This window comes from Galleria mellonella, unplaced genomic scaffold (genome assembly GCF_026898425.1).
Source record: "Galleria mellonella isolate WM207_F2 unplaced genomic scaffold, CSIRO_AGI_GalMel_v1 utg352, whole genome shotgun sequence".
Classification (NCBI taxonomy): Eukaryota; Metazoa; Arthropoda; class Insecta; order Lepidoptera; family Pyralidae; genus Galleria; species Galleria mellonella.
Window position 1 is genome coordinate 1,744,543 of NW_026442084.1, and position 25,406 is coordinate 1,769,948.

The 25,406-nt window shown below is 36.7% G+C and overlaps 1 protein-coding gene across 8 annotated transcripts in view; it reads left to right on the top strand.

The window, feature by feature from the left end:
• Positions 1–25,406, top strand: part of LOC113519401 (protein pangolin, isoforms A/H/I/S) — a 210,285-nt gene that overhangs the window by 18,616 nt on the left and 166,263 nt on the right. For all 8 annotated transcript variants that reach the window (XR_008253089.1, XM_052897018.1, XM_052897017.1 and 5 more), the window contains exon 2: positions 18,932–19,390. Coding sequence is in view for 7 of the 8 variants with exons in the window: in XM_052897018.1 (XP_052752978.1) it covers positions 19,223–19,390 (168 nt within the window). In the remaining variant the exon portion in view is untranslated. The remainder of the gene's footprint in view (positions 1–18,931; positions 19,391–25,406) is intronic.

The following is a 25,406-nucleotide window of genomic DNA, read 5'->3' on the forward strand; positions in this document are numbered from 1 at the left end:
GTGGCATACAGCTCGAGTTGTTTACGCATTTGAATTTAGAATTTGATGCTGGCTGGATAATGTATGTTACCTGTATTGGATTGGTATTTTACGAACATAAATTACTACTCGCGGCTTTGTCTGCATGCAATTCGTGATGACGCTGCGTATTTGTGAAGAGTTATGTTCTGTAAAATATTTTGTAATCTACTGTTTATGATTAAACGCACCATTTTATTAAATAATAAAAAATGGTGTTATGATGTGCATAAAAAATAAAAATATTCACAGAATATACGATGGATGAAATGATATTATTTAAATAGATGACGTAACTGTATTTACTTTTACGTGTAAATTTTTCGCCTTAATTGAAGTGCAATGAAATAATAAATTCCGACTAAGTTTCTATTTGAAGTACTTAAATATATGTTAAAAAATTATAGTATTAGCAATTAAACCATCATTAAGTACAGATAATATTTTCGGTAGGATTTAGTGCGTATATTTTCGGTAGGATTTAGTGCGTTTACAATAAATAACCTTTGTAGTATCAAGGCAAGTTTATTAAGTTAATAATGAATGGTTATAGTTTGCTGTATCTTTGGATAAAGTACTAATATATACATCGTTGTTTTTATATAAAAAGAAATTATTGATTATCATTGAAAATTATAATTGAAAAACATATTATAAATTAGATAAATAGAAATTGCCATACAATCACGGCAATTTTCAGCAAGTGTATGTGTTTTGTTTCTACAATTCAAATAAATTATCGTCATAATGGTCTCCTATCGAATATTACACACGAGATCTGATTTACGTTTCTCATGTTTCTCACTGTGACATGGAATTTGTCAAAACATCATAGATTATAAAGTAGGTACAATACTTATTATTGGTAATAGATGTACTGTACTGTACTGTCATGACGCTGTCAGATTATTAACGCAATTGCGATCTTATCCGAACATTTGCCGTTAATGCACAAAATCTTATCTTTCTAGTAGTCGAAAGACATAACATTTTTTTTTGTTATTAATACTATAATATACAGATAAAATTACATTACTTGTACACAGATAGCAGATAAAGAATTCGACTCATTTGTATGTTGCAAGTAAGTTTGAAAATAATTAAAATAAATAAATATTCTCTACAAAAAATGACGGCTTTTATCTTTACAAAATTGATATGGTGGTCACAAATTTACTTATATATCCACAAGTATACGTAATTGTCAAAATCGTATTAAGTTGGACAAAATATTACGTAAATATAACATACAAAAAAAGTATAAAGGAAGAACTTTTTTTTTTTATTTTACAATAAAGGATATTTAAATATGCCAATTTAGAATAAAAAAAAAATCGGTTTAGAGGACACCATAGCAGATGATATTTAAATAAATTCCTGATGAATTCGTCACCTATCCTTCATTAGTACCCCTCCGACGTAAGCTATGGGGCCGGGGTTACAGTATTTCTTTTTTTAATAAAAAACACTTCTCATCCTTCACTGGTACTACACCAGCATATTCCAACGACACATTTTCATCTATTAAAAAACCTGATGGTATTAAAAAGTTTCTCTGCCTGTTCTAGGAGACTACACTAATTTACACATGGCCAATGAAAATAAGCATAATTTAAATCGGCTAGTTTTAGCACGGCCTATTAGCTGCATATCCGAATGTATTTGCATGGAAAACAACTCTGGGGTGGGCTAGGTGGCCATTTGCGTAAATCTGTACCACATTAAGCCTTGTACAAGTTGCTGGTAATGTGAGAATACGGTATTTTGAGATCCGTATCGAGTATCGAGGGTATGGTTGCATTGCTTACTTTATATACATTCAGTATAAGATACAATACTGGATAAACTATAAGCCTTACGGATTTCTCGTATAGAGCAATCATCGACATTTCTATATGTAAGAATACAAGATGATGAACTATCATTATCATAAAGGCTGATCCTTTAATTAATCCATCCAATTAATTAATCCACTGCTGAACCTTCCTCTTGGGGGGGGGGGTTGCTAGTAATTGCCACGCTTGGCAGGCGGATCGGCAATCGCAGTTAGGTTTTGGACATGTTTAAAGAGGGACGCTATTGCTCATCTTTTGCCTTCCCTTAGTCGGCTCTTACAACACTGACGGGAACGGAAGGTGTGACCTATTCTACGTCGAGACCATTTTTAGGTGGTAGAGCCACGCTGTAATACCATATGGTATTGCAGCATGAATGGGCCGGCTCGACCGGGGAAGTACCACACCCTCACAGAATACCGACGCTAAGTGGTTGCACTTTCAGTGCGATCACATTCCGTACGGTGAGTGAGGGAGTCCGGAGGCCCATCCCATACCCATCCCACACCCATCCCTTTCCTATTCCTAAAATCCTTTCCCCAACCCCGTCCCCCTATCTTACAACACGCAACCATGGCAGTGGAATTAAAAAAAAATAGCATACCCCAGGGAGGTACCAGTAACCATGTTGCTGGAGAATCCTCTCTCGAGCAACCACGCTCGGGCTGCCCTGCGTATTCTGGGGGGGGGGGCAAAATTCCGCTCTTTGGAACCAAGGGCAAACGGAGCAAGATTTCTACGGCATCCCCTTCGCTCAATGTGAGCTTCTGCAATATCAGGGGATTACATTCTAACCTAAACGCTGTCCACCACCACCTAGAAACGGCGCGGCCGGCATTGCTCTTTCTAACGGAGACACAGATATCCTCTCCAAACGAAACTTCATACCTGACGTACCCGGGCTATAAACTTGAACATTGTTTTGTTTCGCGTGCCGGTGTATGCGCGTATGTCAGAGAGGATATCTGCTGTCGCCGCCTTGGAACTCTTGAAGGTACGGACCTGTCTATTTTATGGCTGCGCGTAGACTGCAATGACCATCCTCGCGTCTATGCATGCCTATACAGGTCCCACAGCGGTAACATCGAAACCGACCAACTCATTGAGCACGTCCAAATGGCTACAGATTCCCTGCTCGAACAGATTCCTTCCGCTGAAGTCGTGATTCTTGGCGATTTTAATGCCCACCATACCGAATGGCTTGGTTCACGTACAACCGACTATGCGGGAAGATCTGTTCATGACTTTGCTTTGGCTTATGGTCTGACGCAGCTTGTTTCCTCGCCTACGCGAATACCTGATGTGTTGGACCATTCACCTTCACTGTTGGACCTTCTGCTGACCACCCACCCAGACAACTATGTGATTTCCGTCGAAGCTCCGCTTGGATCGTCGGATCACAGTCTGGTACGGAGCGAGGTGCCTCTCATGAGTCCGATTCCACCACGTTCCACGGGTAGACGTCGTGTCTGGCACTACAGGTCAGCGGACTGGGATGAGATGCGGATTTTTTCGCATCTTACCCATGGAGGCGGGTTTGCTTCACACTGGATGATCCTGACGCCATTGCCGATTCCATTGCTGATGTGGTGCTTCAGGGAATGGAATTATTTATTCCTAACTCTGTGGTGCCCGTCGGCGGGAAATCCCAGCCCTGGTATGGAGCCTCTTGTAGAACAGCATCTCGTCTGAAACAGGAGTGCTTCCTAACCTGGGCTAAAGGTGTGGCGTCGCGAGATCCTAACACCAGTGCTCTCAAAAAGAAGTATAACTCTGCCTCTAGGTCTTTCAAAAGAGTTATAGCCACAGCGAAGTCAGAGCATATTAGTAGAATTGGCAAGAGATTGGCTAGTTTGCCCTCTGGGACTCGAGCTTTCTGGTCTCTTGCCAAAGCTGCACAAGGGAATTTCTGTAAGTCATCTTTTCCACCATTGCGCAGGGAGGATGACTCGTTGGCCCAGAACGCTAAGGAAAAGGCCGATCTTCTTGGATCCATCTTTGCGTCAAACTCGACATTGGATGACGGGATGAAATCACCACCGACCATCACGTGTTGTAGGAGCTCTATGCCTGACATTAAATTCACGCATAGCTCAGTGCGTAGAGCACTTTTCTCCCTCGAAATCCATAAGTCGAGTGGGCCCGATGGTATTCCTCCAATTGTGCTTAGGACGTGCGCACCAGAGTTGGCTCCGGTTCTTACGCGTCTTTTTCGGCTTAGCTACTCATCGGGCATAGTCCCAAAGTTTTGGAAGACTGCTCTGGTGCATCCGATCCCTAAAAAGGGAGATCGCTCAGATCCAGCTAACTATAGGCCCATAGCTATCACTTCCTTATTCTCGAAGGTTATGGAATCCATCATTAACCGTCAACTGCTCCGGTACCTAGAAGAGCACCAGCTGATCTGTGATCGCCAGTACGGCTTTCGACAGGGACGTTCGGCTGGTGATCTTTTAGCTTACTTAACACACCGATGGGCAGTGGCAATCGAGAGTAAGGGAGAGGCCTTAGCAGTTAGTCTGGATATCGCGAAGGCCTTTGATCGGGTGTGGCATAGAGCGCTGCTTTCAAAGCTACCTTCATTTGGGTTGCCTGCGAGACTGTGCATTTGGGTCGCCAGTTTTCTCAAGGAACGTAGCATTAAGGTCGTAGTCGACGGAGCATGCTCTGATTTAAAACCTTTGAATGCTGGTGTTCCGCAAGGCTGTGTACTATCTCCGACTCTGTTTCTTCTGCATATCAATGATATGTTACAGATAAGTAATATTCATTGCTATGCAGACGACAGTACAGGAGATACATTATATACCGGTCATGCAAAGATCTCGCGGGCACATACCGATGAGTGCCGGAATAGACTTGTGTCTGAAATCGAAACTTCACTCCATCAAGTTTCGATCTGGGGTGAACAAAATCTTGTCCAATTTAACCCCAAAAAGACACAAGTCTGCGCGTTTACCGCAAAAAAGACGCCGTTTGTCGTATCTCCTCACTTTCAGGGCACTTCCCTTGATAAAAAGTCGAGTCTAGGAATTCTGGGCGTTGATATATCTTGCGACGTCCAGTTTTGCGGTCATCTGGAGGAGAAGGCTAAGATAGCTTCCAAAAAGTTAGGAGTACTCAATAGGGTGAGACGATATTTCATGCCAGAACACCGCCTGAAATTATATAAAGCCCAAGTCAGGCCGCATATGGAATACTGTTCTCACCTGTGGGCAGGAGCGCCACAGTACCAACTCCTTCCGTTAGACCGCATTCAAAGTCGGGCGGCTCGAATTATCGATAGTCAACGCCTTACTGTCCGACTCGACCCACTGAAACTGCGCAGAGATGTTGCATCTCTGTGCATCTTCTACCGAATTTATCATGGGGAGTGTTCTGAGGAATTGTTCGGATTGATACCTGCTGCTGATTTTCACCACCGTACAACCCGCCACAAACTAAAGTTTCATCCCAATCATCTGGACGAGTGGCGGTCTTCCACCGTGCGTTTTTCAAGGCACTTTCTTCCACGCACAACCATTCTTTGGAATCAACTTCCAGCAGCAGTATTTCCGAACCGATACGACAACATAACCTTCAAGAAAAGAGTATATTCCTTTTTAAAAGGCCGGCAGCACACCTGCAATGCCGCTGGTGTTGTGGGTGATCATGGGCGGCGGTAGTCACTTACCATCAGGTGAGCCGCATGCTCGTTTGCCCCCTGTGTTGTAAAAAAAAAAAAAAAAAAAATTCAGCAAAGTAAAAAACTATATCAATTTAAAATTATGAATAATGGCATCATCATCATCTCAGTCATTATCTGTCTACTGCTGAACATAGGACTCCGTCATAGACTTCCATAAGGAACAATCCTGAGCCACCTGCATCCACCGACGCCCTGCAATGCATTTGAGGTTATCACTTCATTTAGTAGGGGTCGTCCCATACAGCGTTAACCCGTACAGGATTGCTACTCAAGAAACTTTCCCATCGGTTGTTGGTTATTCGAATTATGTGACCAGCCAACTGCCTCTTCAGCTAGCTTCATCATATCCGGCGTTAATTGTCCACTGCTAAACATAGGCCTTCCCCATAAATTGGTGTAAAACACGAACGGGACAGAGATATCTTTGTTCATAAGCAGACGACCTTTGCATAAAGTGTATCATCTCTGGTACCTAGTAGGTACTTAGTAATTTTGCTAAATTTAACACCAATTCGTACAACAATTCAGTCACGTCGCTATAAAAAAAATCCATTTATTTTGGACAGACAAATTGAAGACCATTAAACAGAAATTACCCAGAGATACTATTTTAAACGGCCCAATACTGTACGCCTTTATTTGTATTCGTAACTCGTTACGGTGGGAATTTTTATGGCTTAATTATTCTGCCATAGATTCTACCTAAACTATTTGATTACAATCTCAATTCATGGCGTTTAAATTCTGTTTTATTGAAATTAAACATAGATTTTATGTTGTAGCAAGTATAGTTTATGTTGTCCAAGTAATTCTGAACATAACTAGTGTTGTGACTAATATTTACCAAAATTTTAACAATTCCACATAAACCACTCTTTGGAATCAACTTCCAGCAGGAGTGTTTCTGAACCGATGCCATATCATAACCTTCAAGAAAAGAGCATAACCTTTTTAAAAAGCCGGCAGCACAACTGCAATGCCTTTGCTGTTGCTTTGTTTGCAGTAGTCACTTACCATCAGGTGAGCCGCAAGTTCGTTTGCCCCGTGTTATAAAAAATAAATAAATTATTGTGATCACTATTTATTTGTTAAAATTTTATATGATCGCGTTGCTTTAAAGTTAATTGGATTTATGTAAATTATGAATTAATTGAGTGCCTATAAAAATGTGAATTAGGAGTGGCAATCGAGATGGACGCCCACTTAACGAAAACTGTACTAATAATACTATTTGTTCGGTTTTTTTGCTAGTTATGAGGATAAGCGGTGCTAAAGAACAACCACGTGATCCCCTGTGCTACCGGGGTTAATCATCATCATCATATCAGTTAACTGTCCACTGCTGAGTATAGGTCACCCCCTTGGGGAGGTTTTGCCAGTTTTCATCCTTAAAAAAAAAGTATCCGAAAAATATCTAACTAGCTGACCCGGAATTGATGACTGACAGTTGACAGTTGATTGACAGTTGACTGACCTGTTTTCATCCTGGCCTATCATCTCTCACTGGTGTCCCGTCAGTGTGTACCGATAGCGCAGGCGGGGTTGCCATTTCATTTTCACCCATAAAGAAAACTAGTGGATCCGACGTACGTTCTCCTCTCTCAACTTGGAGCTAAAGGCACTCGTACACCTTTACAAATTTTTTTCTTATTAAGAGTTACTTTTTTTTAAATTGCCACGACCAGTTTTCGTGCAGTGATGTGAATAAACACCGTGACATGATATTTTTATATATTAACATGCTCTAAGATTCTGCTACATAAAGATTTTAAAAGCATGATAACTATTCTTTGTAATAAAAATTTAACAAATCAGTTTATAAACGACGTTTAAAAAAATCTAATTGAATACCTCCTTCTTTTTTAAAGTCGGTTTAAAAGTAGTGTCTTTAGTCCAGAAAATAACTTGGTACTCGTAAGTATGACAATTGAATTCCAAGCTAGGTCCTAAAACAAAGCACGCAACGGAAAGTCGGCCACACCCCACGAAGCATGGTTTCACATAGCAATCGTAAAAACCACCATAAACTTGATAGGTAACCAGGATCCCATTACACCGGGCCCAAGATATTGCCATTTACTGTTTTACTGTCTGTTTAGAGCTCCGAGTTATATTCCTATTTTACGTACTTCGGAGAATTTAAACCTCGAAAAGGCAAATCCTTTTATAGTTTTTTCCCGGATTATATAGTTAGTACTTTTATTCATAACGAGATTTTACTGAGGTTTTCCCTAGTGACTACAGTATTGGATTCTTCAAAAAGGGTGTATTAAGGTTTCTTCAGGGTCGGCATCGCCCCCCTAGTGCTGCAGGCGTCTTAAGGCTACAGTGAGCGTTTACCATTAGCCAAGTTGTATGCTTGTTTACCACTTTTGTGGAATCAAAAAAGCTAGTGACGTCAACGTGACCGGGATCAAATGTAGATGGCTATATTTTATCCCCGTCACGTTGACGTCACTAGCGATTTTTGTTGTTGAGGACAATGGGGTCCTACTGTATCCCATAAATTTTATTTATTTATTTGCACTTTATTGCACCATTGATAAAAATAACAAGTACAGTAAATTTTTATGACAAGTGATACAAAAGGCAGCCTTATTGCTGAGTAATTTCTTCCAGACAACCTTTTGACATTGAGAAAAAAAGACAAAGGGTAGGTGGTGCACCATTATATATAAGGTAATATCTACATATATATATATATATATATATATATATATATATATATATATATATATATATATATATATATATATATATATATATATATATATATTTTATACAACTTAGAATGGCAAACAAGCTGACGGCCCACCTGATGGAAAGTGGTAATCGTCGCCTATAGACTTGAGCAGTACCATGGACATAATAGAGTATACTATTTCACCCATGATACCCCTAATGCGTTGCCATTCCTGAGGACTCAGATTTTATTCCTCTGTACCCTGTAAATTCACGCCATATTCCACCCTTCAAACTGAAACACAGCCATGCAAACATAACTGCTTGACGGTTGAAACACGAATGGAACAGAGATACCCAAGCAATCGACTTTTAAACAAATATATACATAAACATACACATACTTAACAGCACACATACAGCAGGAAAGAATTAAGGAGGAAAATAAAGAAAGAACACAGAAAAATTGTACTAAAGGGAGAGGTAGTAAGACTTAACTGAGGTTTTGAAACTAGTAGGAGTTTGAGCACACCGAATAGTACCTTTCGGTAGTGAGTTCCACAGGTGAATATCTGTATACCAAATTTCATAATGATAGGTTTTCATAAATCATTAAGGAACCAAGATGTAACAAATAATTACTCATTTTCATGTTTACGTTATTAAAAAGGACAATATTATAAATAAAATTAATTAATTTTTAAAGATTCAGACAAAATAAAATGAAGGAACAAGTTTATTTTATAGCATTGGCTCCAATGTTGTCGTTTATTTTATTTATGTAAAATAAATATTTTTTTCTTACTTAATTAAAATAGTGAAATATTGTATAGCCATTTACTTAATAATTTGAATTGCTAAAAATAGGCGCCCAATCTATTTAAATAATATCCTTGTGGATATTTGACAGTTTATATGAATTATTACGTTATCGAATAAAATACGTCGCTACTTCTTGGTAATCGTGCATGAAATAATTTAAACCCCTATAAAATTGTAAAATGTTTTAATTTGCTTAATTTAATTCATATTTTATGTACTGTATGAAATTATTGTATCTAATATGACATTCAAATACAAATTTTTGTTTATGAATAAATAAAATAATTAAAAAAAAATTATCAATATTATCTAATTTTATTATGTTTAATAACCAGTTTATTTTTTATGTAACTTAGAATGGCAAACAACAAGCTGTCGGCCCACCTGATGGAAAGTAGCAGTAATCGTCGCCTATGGACATGAGCAGTATTATGCCCATGATGCTGTTTTATTTTTATCAAGTGGGTCTGGGTGGGATATGACAGTGGAATGACAGGGTACAAAAAAAACACCATACTATTCAGCAGTGACAATACGTGAGGTGTATTAAAGACGTCACAGTATATTCTGTGATGCCCATGATTCTTGTTCATGAGTTTTCTATCAGGTGGGTCATCAGTAAGTTTGTTGTTCTAAATTAAAATATATAGGACCAAAAGCCTCTATTCATACATAGTACATATCTTCCATATTTGAATATTGCATATTATTATGTTTGCATTGTCGCCGTGCACTGTCGTTTCATGACAGTAATGAATGTCGAACGATTATCGTGCCTTGCCTCGATATTGGCTTACGAATCGATTAGATCGGTCAATCGATTGTCGATGAAATTGTTGCAAGTTGCAGCTTGTTTTCTTATTCCATATAGTTTAAGAATTTAGTTCCAGACCTTTTTAAAAAGTTGTATTATTTCATGCCGGAACACCGCCTGAAATTGTATAAAGTTCAAGTCAGGCAGCATATGGAATACTGTACTCACCGATAGGCAGGAGCGCCTCAGTACCAACTCCTTCCGTTAGACCGCATTCAAAGTCAGGCGGCTCGAATTATTGATAATCAGCGCCTTACTATCCGACTCGACCCACTGAAACTGCGCAAAGATATTGCATCTCTTTGCATCTTCTACCGAATTTATCATGAAGAGTACTCTGAGGAATTGTTCGGATTGATACCTGCTGCTGATTTTCACCACCGTGCATCCCGCCATAAACTAAAGTTTCATGCCAACCATCAGGACGAGTGGCGGTCTTCCACTGTGCGTTTTTCAAACCATTTTCTACGCACAACCATCCTTTGGAATCAACTTCCAGCAGCAGTATTTCCGAACCGATATTACATCATAACCTTCAAGAAAAGAGCATATTCCTTTTTAAAAGGCCGGCAGCACACCTGCAATGCCTTTGGTGTTGTGGCTAACCATGGGCGGCGGTAGTCACTTACCATCAGGTGAGCCACATGCTTGTTTGCCCTCTGCGTTGTAAAAAAAATAATAAATATATCCCGGACACTCATACGAAGTCACGGATGAAAGTCTACATACAATTTTATCTGTTTGGGTGTCTACGCATTCCCCCTTGAATTAATCTAATAAAGAAATTAGAATTGATTAGATTACTAACTAACATCAAAAACAACTATATTTTATCAACGATCCATTGATGTAAAAGCAAATACTTGCTGTTATCATTTAGTTATATTGTCAAATTGAATTACAAATTTTGTTATGTTAAAATATATTTTTTTACACTTACCACAAACACTTATGGTCTGTTTAATGGTGTACAGCAGGGGTACCTAAACTTTTTAGTTAACGAAACGCCCACCAATTACTTTTTATTTCATTGAACCCCATATCAAACGATTACAAATCAAAACACTGTAATTTAAATAAAAACAATAGCTTTAATTAGAAACATTTTAACAGTATAACACTTTATAAACGATATAATATAACGCTCGTACCGGTATATATTGAGATATCTATATTAATTTCGATCGGGTTCCTCATTTTGACATTTAATATTGAATAACAGATGTTTAACATATTCGTTGAATGGCCAGTAAATAGATATTTTAACTGAAATATATAGATATTACTGGTGTATTATCCATCCCTAATTAAAATACACGTACTATGTTGAAAATTGTGTATTTCCGTTTGCTGAATCTGATAGGAATTACTTTTATTGGGATGACTCGCTTACGGTATAGTATACACTGATGAGGTACCAGTGAAGGATGTTCAGTGAGGTAAAACTCAGGCCAGTAAGCGTATCATGACTTTATCGCGTTTGTTTGTAGCGGGAACCGCGTGGAGGTCGACCTGACAGGCTACTAGCAAGTCTCTAATTCTATTATTAACAAACCTTCCCCCCCTCTCCCTAGTGTGTAGTCTAGACCCTATTGGAAAATGCCTCAAGTTATAAGCTAAACTTGTAGTACATACATACATACATACATATCTATCACGCCTGTCTCCCATTAGGGTAGGCAGAAACAATGTAACGCCAAATGCTTCGATTCAAACAAACCTCTTTCGCTTCTTCCACATTCATCAATCTTTTCATACACGCTCGCCGGTTACGGGTACTTTTAATTTGGTCCTTCTTCAGCACGTCGCCTATTTGGTCGACGTACGTCCGTCTAGGGCGGCCCCTACCGACATCTCCATTCATTCTTGCTCGATAAATCTCTTTCGTAATTCTTCTTTCATCTAAACTTGTAGTGTGTAGCATATATACGATATGTTTGTATTCTCGCCAATTGTTTGTATGCACTTCGATATACTAATAAATGCGTGTCGATTTCCAGTCGATTATCGCGCCGAGCCGCGGTATCGACTTACGAATCGATTAGACCTGTCCATTTCTTGGTACAATTTTATGACAGCGATTGGTTAACAGAAACTAGTTGTGAATGCATCTTTGTCTGTATAAAAAAAAATATAAGTCAATTAATTATTTTATGTTCGATTAAACTTTAAATAAAAAGATAATATTAGTCATTTATATTATATATATTTATATTAACACGACCTTTAACAAATTCAGATCCATTTTGTATAAATTTTATAGTTTCGTTTAATCAGCTTAACAGCATGGCAATGATACACATTGCACATATGTATAGATTATAAATGTACAAATCTAGTATATTACTGTAGTCTATTTATTGTATACCTAGTACTATAGTTTTTATTATTGTTCATCCTTATTTAATGGGTGATAATGGAATGGCAACCCCACCCGCGCTATCGGTATACACCAGCGGATGAAGCAGGTAAGTTAGCTCATCGTAACGAATTCAACAAGAATTGTTCACGATGGTTTCCAAGGAGAACCTCATAGAGGTCAACTTAACAGAGCATACTGCTAGTAATGGGGCTGTCAAAACTCCATTGCTAACAATCCCTTTCCCCCCAATTTTTTATCCTTATAGTTAAATATAATATGATTACGGTTGCTGTGACGTCCTTTAAGGCAGCATTTTATAATGTAACCATAGTATTGTGTATTTTAGGTAGATATAAATGTATGTCTTGTTGGTTGTTCTTAAGTAAATAGATAAATATATTTGTAACTATAATAAAATTGTTATTGTTTCATATTATTACTGTAAAAAATTGCAATACCGTACCACCTTTATGTATAACTGTATTCATTTATGTCGAATAAAAAATAATTTTAACCTTTCTACTGTGCATTAAAAAAAATTGTGGTCTCTGCCCCTTTTGGTAATCTCTCAATAAAACGCGTGTCACGTCTATAAAACTTTTATTTAAAATTGATAATAGTAACAATTGATAAAATTTACAGTGTACTCCACAATGTTTTACATGTGCAATAAATTAATAGTAACAATCCTTAATAATATTAAGAATATAAAAGTTTCTTCTTGCCAACCCACTTGCCATGCGTGGGAATTACTGGTAAAACCCTCCTTATAGGGAAGGCCTATGTTCAGCAGTGAACAGGTAACGGCTAATAAGATGGTGATGAAAAATCTTTTTACCTTTTGTTGCTTTTAGTGTTCATCTAATCATCATGTAATTTGGTATACTTGTACACGTACTATTTGGCATGGAAAATGGACAGATAATTTTTTATCCCATTCAAACGGACCATATAACGGATTCTATTCAGGATGTACTTACAAAGTTGCAGGTAAAAATTAGTTAATAACAGAACAAATATGGCCATATTTTTTTTTTAAATTGTATACATGAAAATATAATCTATATCTATATCTTCGATCGTGACAAAGTTAACATTGGACTAACATGGGTATTAACCCTATTTATTGAGAGAAAGAATTATCAAAACGGGTTAAAAATTGGCTATCTTTTTTTTAAACAACTTAGAATGGCAAACAAACTGACGGCCCACCTGATGGAAAGTGATAACCGTCGTCTACAGACATGAGCAGTACCATGGACATAACAAAGTATACTGTTTCGCCCATGATATCCCCATGCGTTGCCATTCCTGAGGACTTAGGTGTTATTCCTCTGTGCCCTGTAAATTCACTGCCATATCCCACCCTTCAAACCGAAACACAGTCATGCAAACAATTGCTTCACGGTAGAAACATGATGGGTCAGACGTGTCCAAGCAAACGAATTTTGTACAGTCTCCCACGGGTGTATATCTTGTAATATATGGTACACAAAAGAAAACAGGTGAATTTCGACCCTCCTTTTTGAAGTATGTTAAAACTGCTTAGTTACGATTATCGTCGCGATTGATCGCAGCGATAAATCGCAACTTATATGGGGAACGTCGCATCGTTTGCTTCATTCACTTAATATAATAATGTTATGATACAGTCCGTTAGTTCGCGTTGGTTCTTTACAAATTCACTTCTAAAAGGCAAATGAACTTTAGCCGCAGTTAACTCTTGAGAACATACCAAACTTAAACCTTTGACCACGTCCGTGGCGTAGCGGTAAGCACATGGTTTTGAGTATTGAGATCCCAGGTTCTATTCCCAGTCGAGATAATTTAGGAAACAAACTTTTTCAAATTGCAGGCTTCTAAGTTCATAACACAGTATATTTTTTAATGGCTGAAAATAGAATGGTAACCCTGCCGACGTTATAGATATACGCTGGCGCGGTATCATTCGGAAATAATTCTTTTTACATTCGTCACTGTAATTGCTAGCAACGGGGCTGTTAGATCCTATTACAATTCCCATAAAATAATTTGAGAGCTCGAGCCTGAGGTAGTTGTTACGTTCAGAAAATGTTCTTGTACATTTAATCCAAACAATTTGAAAATATCAAGGATTCGCTTGCTCAGTCTAACTTCGCATTAACACGTTGAAGACCGTATTGCAAAGTCAAAGTATTGACTTTTTTTTTATTGTTAATTACATATATTATTTTTTTAATTTTTTTTTAGTGTACAATAATTCTATGTCAAATTAGTTAAGTCCGCTAAATACAGTATCTCTTGGAGGGAGCGGCAAATCGCCTACTGTACATAAATTGTATTTAAATCATGCTCACCGGTGTACAAGCGGCCTCCAAGTAAAATATTTTGTGTTCCCACCCGTGACCACATCATCATCATCATTTCAGCCATTATCCGTCCACTGCTGGACATAAGCCTCCACCATAGACAGCCATAAAGGACGGTCCTGAGCCATCTGCATCCACTGACTTCCTACAATGCATTTCAGGTTGTCACTCCATCTAGTGGTCGTCCTACACTGCGTGTGTCTGTACGGGGTCGCCACTCAGGAACCTTTCTTCCCCATCGGTTGTCGGTTTTTCGAGCTATGTAACCAGCTCATTGCCGTGCCGTGAGCACGCGGGCCCGTAATGTTGTTGCGGTGTGACCCGCTGGTGGTCATGCGGTCTTTGACGTGTTAAGGTCGGTTAATGTATTGATGGCTGTTACACGCAAACCATTAAGAGATAACCCTATCACTATCTAAGGAAATGTCCAGTTTCCCGTCTCAAATTATTTCTATCAGTAGTAAATTACGCGCAGTGATTTCTCGCGTGAACCATTTTGATGTTTATACCACTTATAATTGAGTTTACAGTTGTGTGCATTTATTAAAGTTGTAATTAAATGATAGTGCATTTTTATCGTGTATTACATAAGTTACTTGACACGCAGAACACGAGAAAATAGTGTTATTTTTTCTTCATATCAGTGCCAATGACACGGTGATAGGATGAATGTTTTCATATTTACATTATATTTTATTGTTATTTGAAATATTTTATCACTTTATTAAAAAATACAGATGATTTTAATATCTATAACATTTATATATATATATATATATATATATAGTTTTGGTTCCTCTCTACTTAATCCTTATTCTTTAACACATCAGTATGAAATTTGGTACACATTTACTTTATGGGATGGTTCTCCATCCCGTATACTTACCATTCTTACCGGGATACAAAGTAATAAGCTACTTTGTATCCTTCTGGATACAAAATAGCTTATTACTTTGTATCCCGGCCAGTAAACATATTCCGGCCACGTAGGCAAAGTCAAGCTTGTGAATATCTGCAGTAAGCATAAAAATAATACATATATATAAATAAATAAGTACTTACAAACATTATAATTGTGAAAAGTTGTTTCAATATCTCGATGTTTATATTTTACTCAGTCATGCTTAAACGGCTGAACTCTTTTTTATGATACTTTAAGCACAAAATAAAAAAAAGGCAGAGAAGCTGACGGCCTCCCTGGTGGGAAGTAGTAACCGTCATTTAAAGACACGAACGGCACCATGAAATGGAATTTTGTACACAGGAAGGTTATATTCGAATTTAACATATAGGATAATTTTTACTGGTTTACTTAAAGCTGTAAATGGCTAGTAAATAAATCTATGCCTATAGTCAGAGTGACAATTAAATCATTACACACATTACGTTTTTTAAATGCAGTGTTCTATTGTTGAAACTAAACAGTTTTCCATAGGACGTCGAAAAGTGATAAAAATTTTCGAACCTACCCCTCAGAAATACAGAGGGGAGGTGCGATTATCAATAATGGGGATTAGTACACACATTGCTAGCAATATAGAGTGTATTGCTAGCAATGGGGCTACTCAAGTTGACTTCCTCGCGGTTCCCCCTGGAAACTATTGTGCTGAATTCTGGGCTAACTGTCCTGCCTTTTCATTCTAACCTATCATCCCTCATTGGTGCCCTGCCAGCGTATACCGTTAGAGCAGGCGAGTTTACCGCTCCATTATCATCCACTAAAAAAAATACAAGTATGTCATATCTACGCCTACATGTATAAGAAATATGACTACAATTTTAAAACAATTACTGCTCTTACCGCTTCTAAAATATTCATAGGCCGCCATTTCTTCATTGACATGCATAACTCTGGTACGTTTGTCGACATTATTCATAATGTGAGCTGGATCACACCTCTGTCACATACCAAACGACGAGTGCACTAAGCTGCACACCGTCTTGGTACCTGCATCCTGTTGCAACTTGATACTTGATTCGGATAATCGATACCTATATGGTCATCCGGGTCGTAAATTAATCAAAGATTATGTGCCAATATTGTTAATACTAACGTTTGTGATTCCGTTTTCGCTATTGTGCCATTTGTATTCTGTAACATAATTTGATTATTTTCAAAATGAGTATTGTATTTATTAATTCGCCGTATGGTCCCGGCATACAATGGGCTAACTATTCTTTTCCCGTGGGTGTTGTAAGAGACGACTAAAGGAATTTAAAAGTCCAAAGATAGGCAGCAGTGTCTGTTTTAAAACATCACCAAAGTCTAACTGCGGTTGCCTACCTGCCTGCCAAACTTGACAATTACTGGTAATGAAGGATATATGATACAGATTGATTCTATAGAAATTTTATCATAATGAGTTTCGTAGTTTAATTTATAATCGAAATAACTGTTTTTCCCAGAGGGAGACTGTACGAAAGTCGTTTGCTTGGGTACCTCTGTCCCATTCGTGTTTCAACCGTAAAGCAGTTGTGTTTGCAAGGCTGTGTTTCGGTTTGAAGGGTGCGATATGGCGTGAATTTACAGGGTACAGAGGAATAACATCTGAGTCCTTAGGAATGGCAACGCATGAGGGGTATCATGGGCGTAACAGTATACTCTGTTATGTCCATGGTACTGCTCATGTTTATAGGCGACGGCTACCACTTTCTATCAGGTGGGCCGTTAGCTTGTTTGCCATTGTAAGTTGTATATAAAAAAATTCGGTTTCATAAGAAGTCTTGTTAATGGAACACAAGTTTAAATTATATGTAATAGAATCATTTCACTTAACTGTTACAATTTAGCCAGAACGCAATAGGAATACTCAAGTGGTCGTTACTTTTTGCATAAATAAATAGTTTTATCAGATTAATGCTTCTTTTGTATAACCATTTTGGAATCTCGATACGTTTAGAGCATTGGTATACAATTATCGGATCTGTTGCTAAGAGACAACACAAGTTGCCATTCAAAAAACCATCTCGTCATATATTAAAGTCCATGATCAGAATGTGACATGTCTCGAATACATTATAGATAGCTCTAAAATAATTCCACTGTCGTATATTTAATACAGAGTTACGGCTTGGCCAATCGCCAAAAGAGGCTGTTGACATGCACTTGATGGCGTTTGACCTAAAAGATGTGGAAATATCGCTACAAAACAACAACGAATGGTGTTATCAAAAAGGAAACAATGTTCTATTTAATGTCAGGTAGTTTTCACTTTCATAGAAAAACTTCTTCTTTCTTTTCATTTAAGAGATTCCTCTTGTCGGTGCAACTAATTCATGCATCTTCTTCCAGCCTGCTCTATCCCAGGCCATATCTTTGATCTCCCAATACGACATGACACCTAGTGTTTCCTTTATTTGTCTCATGTAGTTATTCCTCGGTCTTCCTCTTCCTCTTTTGGGTATTATTTTTTAATGGATTTAAATGGAATGGCAACCCTGCCCGCGTCATTCGTTTACGCTAGTGGGATACCAGTAAGAGATAAAATCAGGTTTTCTTTTTGATAGATAAAAATGAAATAGTAACCCCGCCTGAGCTTTCGGTATATGCTGATGGAGCACCAATGAGGGATGATAGATGTCACAGTATTGTACACCGCTCTACCCGCTGACATTGAAAACTTTTGTAAGATTAAGCTCGCCTTTGTACATTTGCTTGCCTCTGTTATATTTCTTACGTATAATTAGTACGTGCAATAAAGTATAAATAAATAGATGAGAATGAAACTAGGCCAGTCGGTCCATTGCAATAAATTCACCAGGAATGAACCATGATTGTTTCTTGGGGACCGAATGGCCGTCACGGTAAGCGTCGTGACTACTTAGACCTAGTAGGACATGTTCTCTATAAAATTAATTGATCCCGATAGAATCAGATTAGTTAGCCCGTTGTGATATATTTTCAACTAGGGATTTAAAAGATACAAGTTCCATAGGATTTTTGTAATGGTTTATATACAAGGAATACTTATTTAATTTGTATTCATAAAACGATACAAAACTAATATAATGATTAATAACTAGCCGTGTGCTTGAATCGGTAACTGAATCCGAAACGTGTCTGTGATCTGATGATCGCAAACGTGTTTCGTATTCAGTAGCCGACTTATGTCCGTATTTTCCAAGCATTGTTTTTAAACCGTCATGATATGCATCATTGCAGGGATGACTGGATTTCAATATTGGAATCTTCTGGTTACCAATGCATAGATTGTTACCAATGTTGATTTGTTTTTAATAAATGTTTTTCAACTTAGGGTTCAGAAACGAAAATAATTACTGACAAGATTTTTTGTTTCTCATATGTTTTGTTTTTGCCTCTGATATTGTTTTTGTTGAAGTATGTTTTCTTTTCTTTTTCAGATTGAACCTGACACAAAGTCTAACGGAACACCTCAACATTAGCATTTTAAGTTCAACCTGACAAAAGTTATCTGTGATCTCATTTTAGTTAGTAAAAACAATCGCCTAAATTAGATTAAGTGGCAAGAACATTCGGAACTCTATATAACAAATGTTAGTTAAGGGTATCCGGCTCGAAGGACCAAGTAATTCAGAATACAAAATGGCGGCATAGTGTTGTGATGGATGACAGATAGTGGGATTTTAGTTGGAGGATGGGATAATGGGCGTTAGGGTGTTGGGATCTTGAAGATGCCGCATGCGCACTCGAGTTCGGCTGCGAGCTCGGGCGGTGATGACCTGGGCTCCACTGATGAGGTCAAAGTGTTTAAGGACGAAGGTGACGGGGAAGACGAGAAGAGGAGCTCCGAGAACCTCTTGGAGGAGAAGTCTAGTCTTATCGATTGGACGGAGAGTGAGGTATGTTGGCATTTCTTGACTTGTTTATTTTACAAAACGTTTTTACTTTTTTGCCAATTATCATTAATAATAAAATTGAAATATTTTCTATTGCCTGAACTAGAAACACTTTGAATTGTATATATTTTTTAGCTGACTCCATATGCGAATATAAGATATATTTTTTAATATCCAATATATAAGATATTGTAATTAATTAAATCAATGACAGCCATGATGAATATAAAAAATATTACCAGTGTTTAAGAAAAATTCACAAATAATAAAAGGTACCCGCAATTTCTACGAAAACCATTTCTTATACGTCCGTATTAATAATCAACAGTATTAATAATTTTGCAGTATTCACATTTAACAATACAAACAGAATGATAAACGTTGTTTATTTCTGTGTAGTTAATATGAAACATACTTCAAATTAATCCCATTGTAATGCAACTACTACCTTCAAAATTTTCTGCTATATCACTCATACGGTTTTCTTTATTGTGCTAGCAGGCAAGCATGTTCATTATAGGTGGTCGTTTTACAAATAAAATTATTTGCTTCCTTTGTGTGCGTTATTATGTAACTTACATTCCATAGACAAGTGTAAATGCTGCCAACTTACAAATAGTTGCACGCGGCGCTTCGATTTATAGAGGTGTAGCCGACCATAGAGCAGCAGGTGTCAACATCAGGTAGATCTCTATAGAAAATTTTCTCAGTATTGTGCATCTATTAAAGTATTGAATTGGATCACAGTTTGTTATAATCCGAGCAGCAGTACTTTAATCAAACCAATCGATAATAAACTCTGATGTACAGTGAGTAGGTTCAATTCGTAACTTCATTTGATATACAGGTTGCATTCTCTGCTTATTATTACACATTTATAAGCTTTAGCACTTCCAGTTGTGCCCACTGTGATGTTTCGTTTCCTCTAACATATGTTTACGTTTTATTTATGCTAATGTCTGAACACCTTTCTGTATAATAATCGTGATATTTAATGTGATAGGACTTGTGTAGTGTGAGGGTCTAAATTAGTTACGTAAATATTTTCCACTATCCAAAATGTATTTTAATATTCATAAGTACGGTAAACGCCCTCATTACGTGTGATCCGACAAGAAGATAACACATTTAATAAGTTAACCGCTCAATTATGTTAGTTAAATAGATAAAATCAAATAAAGACATGTCTGCAATCGCAAATTGCCCGTGAAACAAATAAAAACAACCACAGAAACACCGAAACTAAATGACAACCAAAACAGAAAAAACGGCGCATTGTAAAAAAAAAGATAGAAAAAAATTGTAAAGATATATTTCCGAAAATTTGTGTAAAATATTGTATTCCATTCGACATAAATTACTTAGTCATTGTATTATTTCCGAAAACTCTATTATTCGCTAGGGGAGTGGAGCACAATGCTGAACTACCTGAGAGCAGGTATTTCTAATAAACAAACTCCCACATCTTTTGTGGACGAATTTACCTGTGTCGAGAGGCGAGGGAGTGCAAACATAAATGGACACACACACGAAAATTCGGAAATATAATGTATTTCTACCCTTGTCAGTCGCGTATAAAACTTTATAATCACAATAAGGACAACGAAACAATATGTTTAAGATTCCAAAAGCACAGAGTCACGGTTCGTATAAATATTGGATTATGCTTAGGCGCAATTTTGCTGCGTATGTCATAATAGCATCGATTATCGTACGTGATGCCATTACAATGAACATTGTAAGAACAATTTTCTGTTTCGATTTCTTTTCGATTATGTACCGATAGTGAATTCGATTGAATTCGTGTTGAAACTTTTACGCCTGCGCGGTTTTTGGATAATGTTTTCATTTAACGACGTTGATTTTATTATCCTGTTTGCTCAGAAAAGGTTTCCATTCTGGGGTCTCTATTATTTTGATTGCTCTGTTGAAGAACAAGAAGTAAATAAAAATAAAAGTATATAAGTATATATAAATAAATATAAAGTACAACATGCGGTACTAGCCAATTACAATTCAGAGTATTAAAACAAAAAAGTATTTATTAAAACTTTTATAAATATTTTTTCAACAACCAAGGAAGTGGCCAGTATTTTATGAGCTGGAATATCAAGATTCCTTTCACTATGATCTAGAAAAAGTAAATGGCTGAACGATTTCCGTTGTGGTCAGAGCCTGTAAATCGGGTTATGCAGACTATATCCGTGGATAGTCCATAAGGTTTCCTCATTAGGTCTAGAGGGGATATTATTCAGTCCTACTCAATCTACTTTCCAGGCCATACTGCATTGCGATAGCAGTTAATAGAAACTAGATAAAAGTGTGTGGTAAACATTTGAAAGAGCTTTGGACCTTAAAATTCAGGTATTTATTATAATTTTTTTTAGAAAAGTGCGTGTTTTCTAATAATAGCAATATGTATAAAAGTTGATCGGATATGTTGTTTGACTGAGATCAAAACTAGCCTATTTCCTTCATCCCATATAGTACCTGTATACCAAATTTCAAGCCATTGAGTTGCCAAGAGGTAAGAAACAAACTTGCTTTCACATTTATAATATTAATAAGAATTCACATGATTAAATTATTTCTTACAGTTTCAGATCAAACTTTTTACATCTTAAAAGAAAAATTATAGATATGAGAGCATAATTAAAAATACACATTCTTTTGATAGTCACGTTTTATATTTATTTTTTCATACATTGGCTACAACTAGGAATACCTTCTATTATCACCACCGATATAAGCTTGAGTACAGCGGCTAATTTCTTGCTAAAGCGATCAAGCAGCTGTTAATTCTAAAGCAATACAAACTCGGTCCCGTAAGTTGGCAGCTATATTTAGCGAACAACACGCTCTTGTCTGCCACGTCCGTTTCCGTCCACCATCACTCTAGCTGGTTTCTTGGTACTGTAATGTGAGATGAAGAATCGAATATGAATTAAGTTGTATAGCTTGTAAAAGATAATTTAATCGATCTATCAACACGATGAATTTGGGAAGAAATGAAGATTTATGTATTTCTTAATTTAGTTAATAGATTTAACTGAATTTTCTCTGTATATTTAAGTTTTGTGGCGTCCAGAAGGCTGACCTATATTTTAGTCAATGTTTGCTTTCTAGCAGGTCAATGCGACCGATCTTAAGGTTCTTTTTTTTCTATAAAATACATAAATTTTATGTACTATTTGATTATATTTTGTAATTGTAAAATGTTATTTCAGGATTTTTCAACTTTTAAAAGTTAATTCCGAATTTGAATTCTGTATCGTATCGTTGTATTTAATCGAATAAGTTCAGGCCGGGACTTGACATCCCGTATGACAAAAATGTTATTAGTTCTTACTTGAGCCAATCGCGTTTTGTGTTCTAGCTCCTTTAGAATTCCATAACCACTATTTCAGGACCTGTCTGCTCTTATATTTCTTGCAGACACGCGGCTCCTAACACGATTGGGGAATAATTTAATCAGTCCGACGCTGTTCCCAACGACACACATGTTGCGAAATTAAAATTTATAACACTATAAAGTGTTGGACTTTAATAGCTTCTTAACTCCACAAATCCTTATATTAATTCAGCCTTGTGCGTATATTTAGATAATTACTATTTATTAATGCGTGCGCCTGTGGCCATTTAAATATCTAATGCTTTGACCTCTGTTAGTCTTGGGTTTAGTAGAAAGAAATTTAACAGTAGTAACTGTTTTATTTGAAGTTCAGATTCAATAATGTCTCAAGTTTTTGCATTAACTACTAACGGTTCAGATGGAGAAAGTTCAAAATTAGTAGCTCAAATTAAAGGCTTAACTGTAAAAAACTAACTGCGGTTGCCAACTCTCCTGCCAAGCGTGGCAACTACTGGCAAAATCCACCAACAGGAGGAGGTTTATATTTATCAGTGGTCAGTTAACGACTGATATGATAACGATGAATTTTGTAAATGGTAAATAAATTCAATTGATCCAGCAAGAGATATCTATCTAATCATCAATGAGAATATTGTTGTAGAACATAGAATTGTATTTCCAAAAACTTTTTAATGTATTAGAAGTAACTTTTTAGTACTTTTCAACTGTAGAGACCTATTAAACTAATCAAGATTTAAGGATTATTAGATCCATAAGAAGCATGCATGCAAACAAATGTAAGAAACACCTTTGCGCATTATTTAATATCCACATTTCGATCTTCAAATTTGATTAAGTAAAATTATGACAATGAATTCTCAAATGAGAAATTGTCTCCTAAAGTTTCAGTAGTTAATAAATATTGAATGAATTTATTTCCTATAAATATTCAATTCCTCATAGACCAATTTACAATTCAATACCAGTGCCCTCGGACCCGCCCTTTTAGTTATCTGTTATTAATTTCACGGACCATATCGAGACATGCGTAGGCGCATACATATATACTTCCTAATTACGATCTACAGATAGGCAGTGTTTGTATATTTGTACGTGGGCTGTTGCATTGGCCTGCATAATTTTCGCAGAATAAAGGTTTCGAAGAAGTTGAAACTGGATATGATAAAAATAATATTAAGGATCCTGGTTTCAGAGAAATGAGTAAACAATATTATTACTGCTGATTCTGTATTCATTGTCAAGTATCACACGCATCCTATTGCTATGTTTTGCATCTTCATCATATACAAGTTTGAAATCGTAAGCATTAATTACATTATCGGTAAAACTGAATATTTTTTATTACAAAAAATTTTGGGGCTTATATACTGAATTGACAGTTGGACGAATAAGTTAGTTTGGGAGCCTTGAAGTTTTTGTCGTTTTTGGATACATATTTCTTTGAGAAAAATGTAAAATTTTTATAATATTCCTCTATTAGGATGCTAAAAATTATAGTTTCTTCTTGTATTGTCTATTTTACTACACAGCTTGAAAGCTCATCTATTGGAAAGTAATAACCGTTATTTTAATTACATGAAGAACGTCATGAATATTCCCGGATGTAACGTCCATGTTACGGTATGGTATCGTCGCCATTCCTGAAGATTAGCGTGTTATGCCTCCGTACCGTTTCACAGCTTTATTTAGTCGTTCAAATTGAAATACAGACATGTAAGCACAGCTAGCTGACGGCAAAAATATTAATACTCGTAAAATCCATGTAAGATACATTTGATTCTATTTGATATATCCGGACAATTCAACAAATAAAAATAGATACATCACTTATTACCCCGATTTAGCATTGAAACCGCATCGACTATTTGTTTACTCGAAGCAACTATGTTTAATAAAGAAATTCTGATAAATTTGCAACCTGATATCCGGAGAAACATCGCGTTCTAGTTTCGCCAGAAATTCTTTGACAAATATCACTTCTAGCAATAACTTTATTCAGCTCGCCTAAGTATAACTTCACCTTCGCAAATGCATTAGCTATGCGAGTTTAGCGCAGTTGTGTGCAGTCATTTACTGTCGTTATGACTCGCTGTGTTTCCGTTAACGTGGTACATTGAATATGGAAATAGCGAAAAGCCCTATGAGGTCATAAGGTGCCAGTTAAGGTCCTGTTAAAGACAGAGAGAGAATACAATAGGTCACCACTATTTTCATCTTTGGAATTTATCAACTATGAGCAATATTTCCGAACTGATACGACATCGTAACCTTCAAAAAAGCATATTCCTTAATGAAAGGTCGGCAGCACAACTGTAATTCCTCTGGTGTTGCGGGTGCGAATGGGCGGCGGTAGTTACTTATCATCAGGTGAGCTTCATGCTCATTCGCTCCAATATTATAAAAATAAATATAAAGCACAAGTCATTACTCTGCTGTAATAGTAGCCTAATAAACTTAAGGAGAGATCCATGCCCAATTTGTGGAACTTAATGGCTTGTTAAATATAATAGTAATAATGAGGATGTCATTTAAAAATTATTAGATACTGTACTGATGTATTAATTAAGATCATATGAAACAGTTCGCGATATCTTCTTAATCAATAGTACGAAATGCCAAGAAGTGGAATAGTTTTTAATGTTCCTG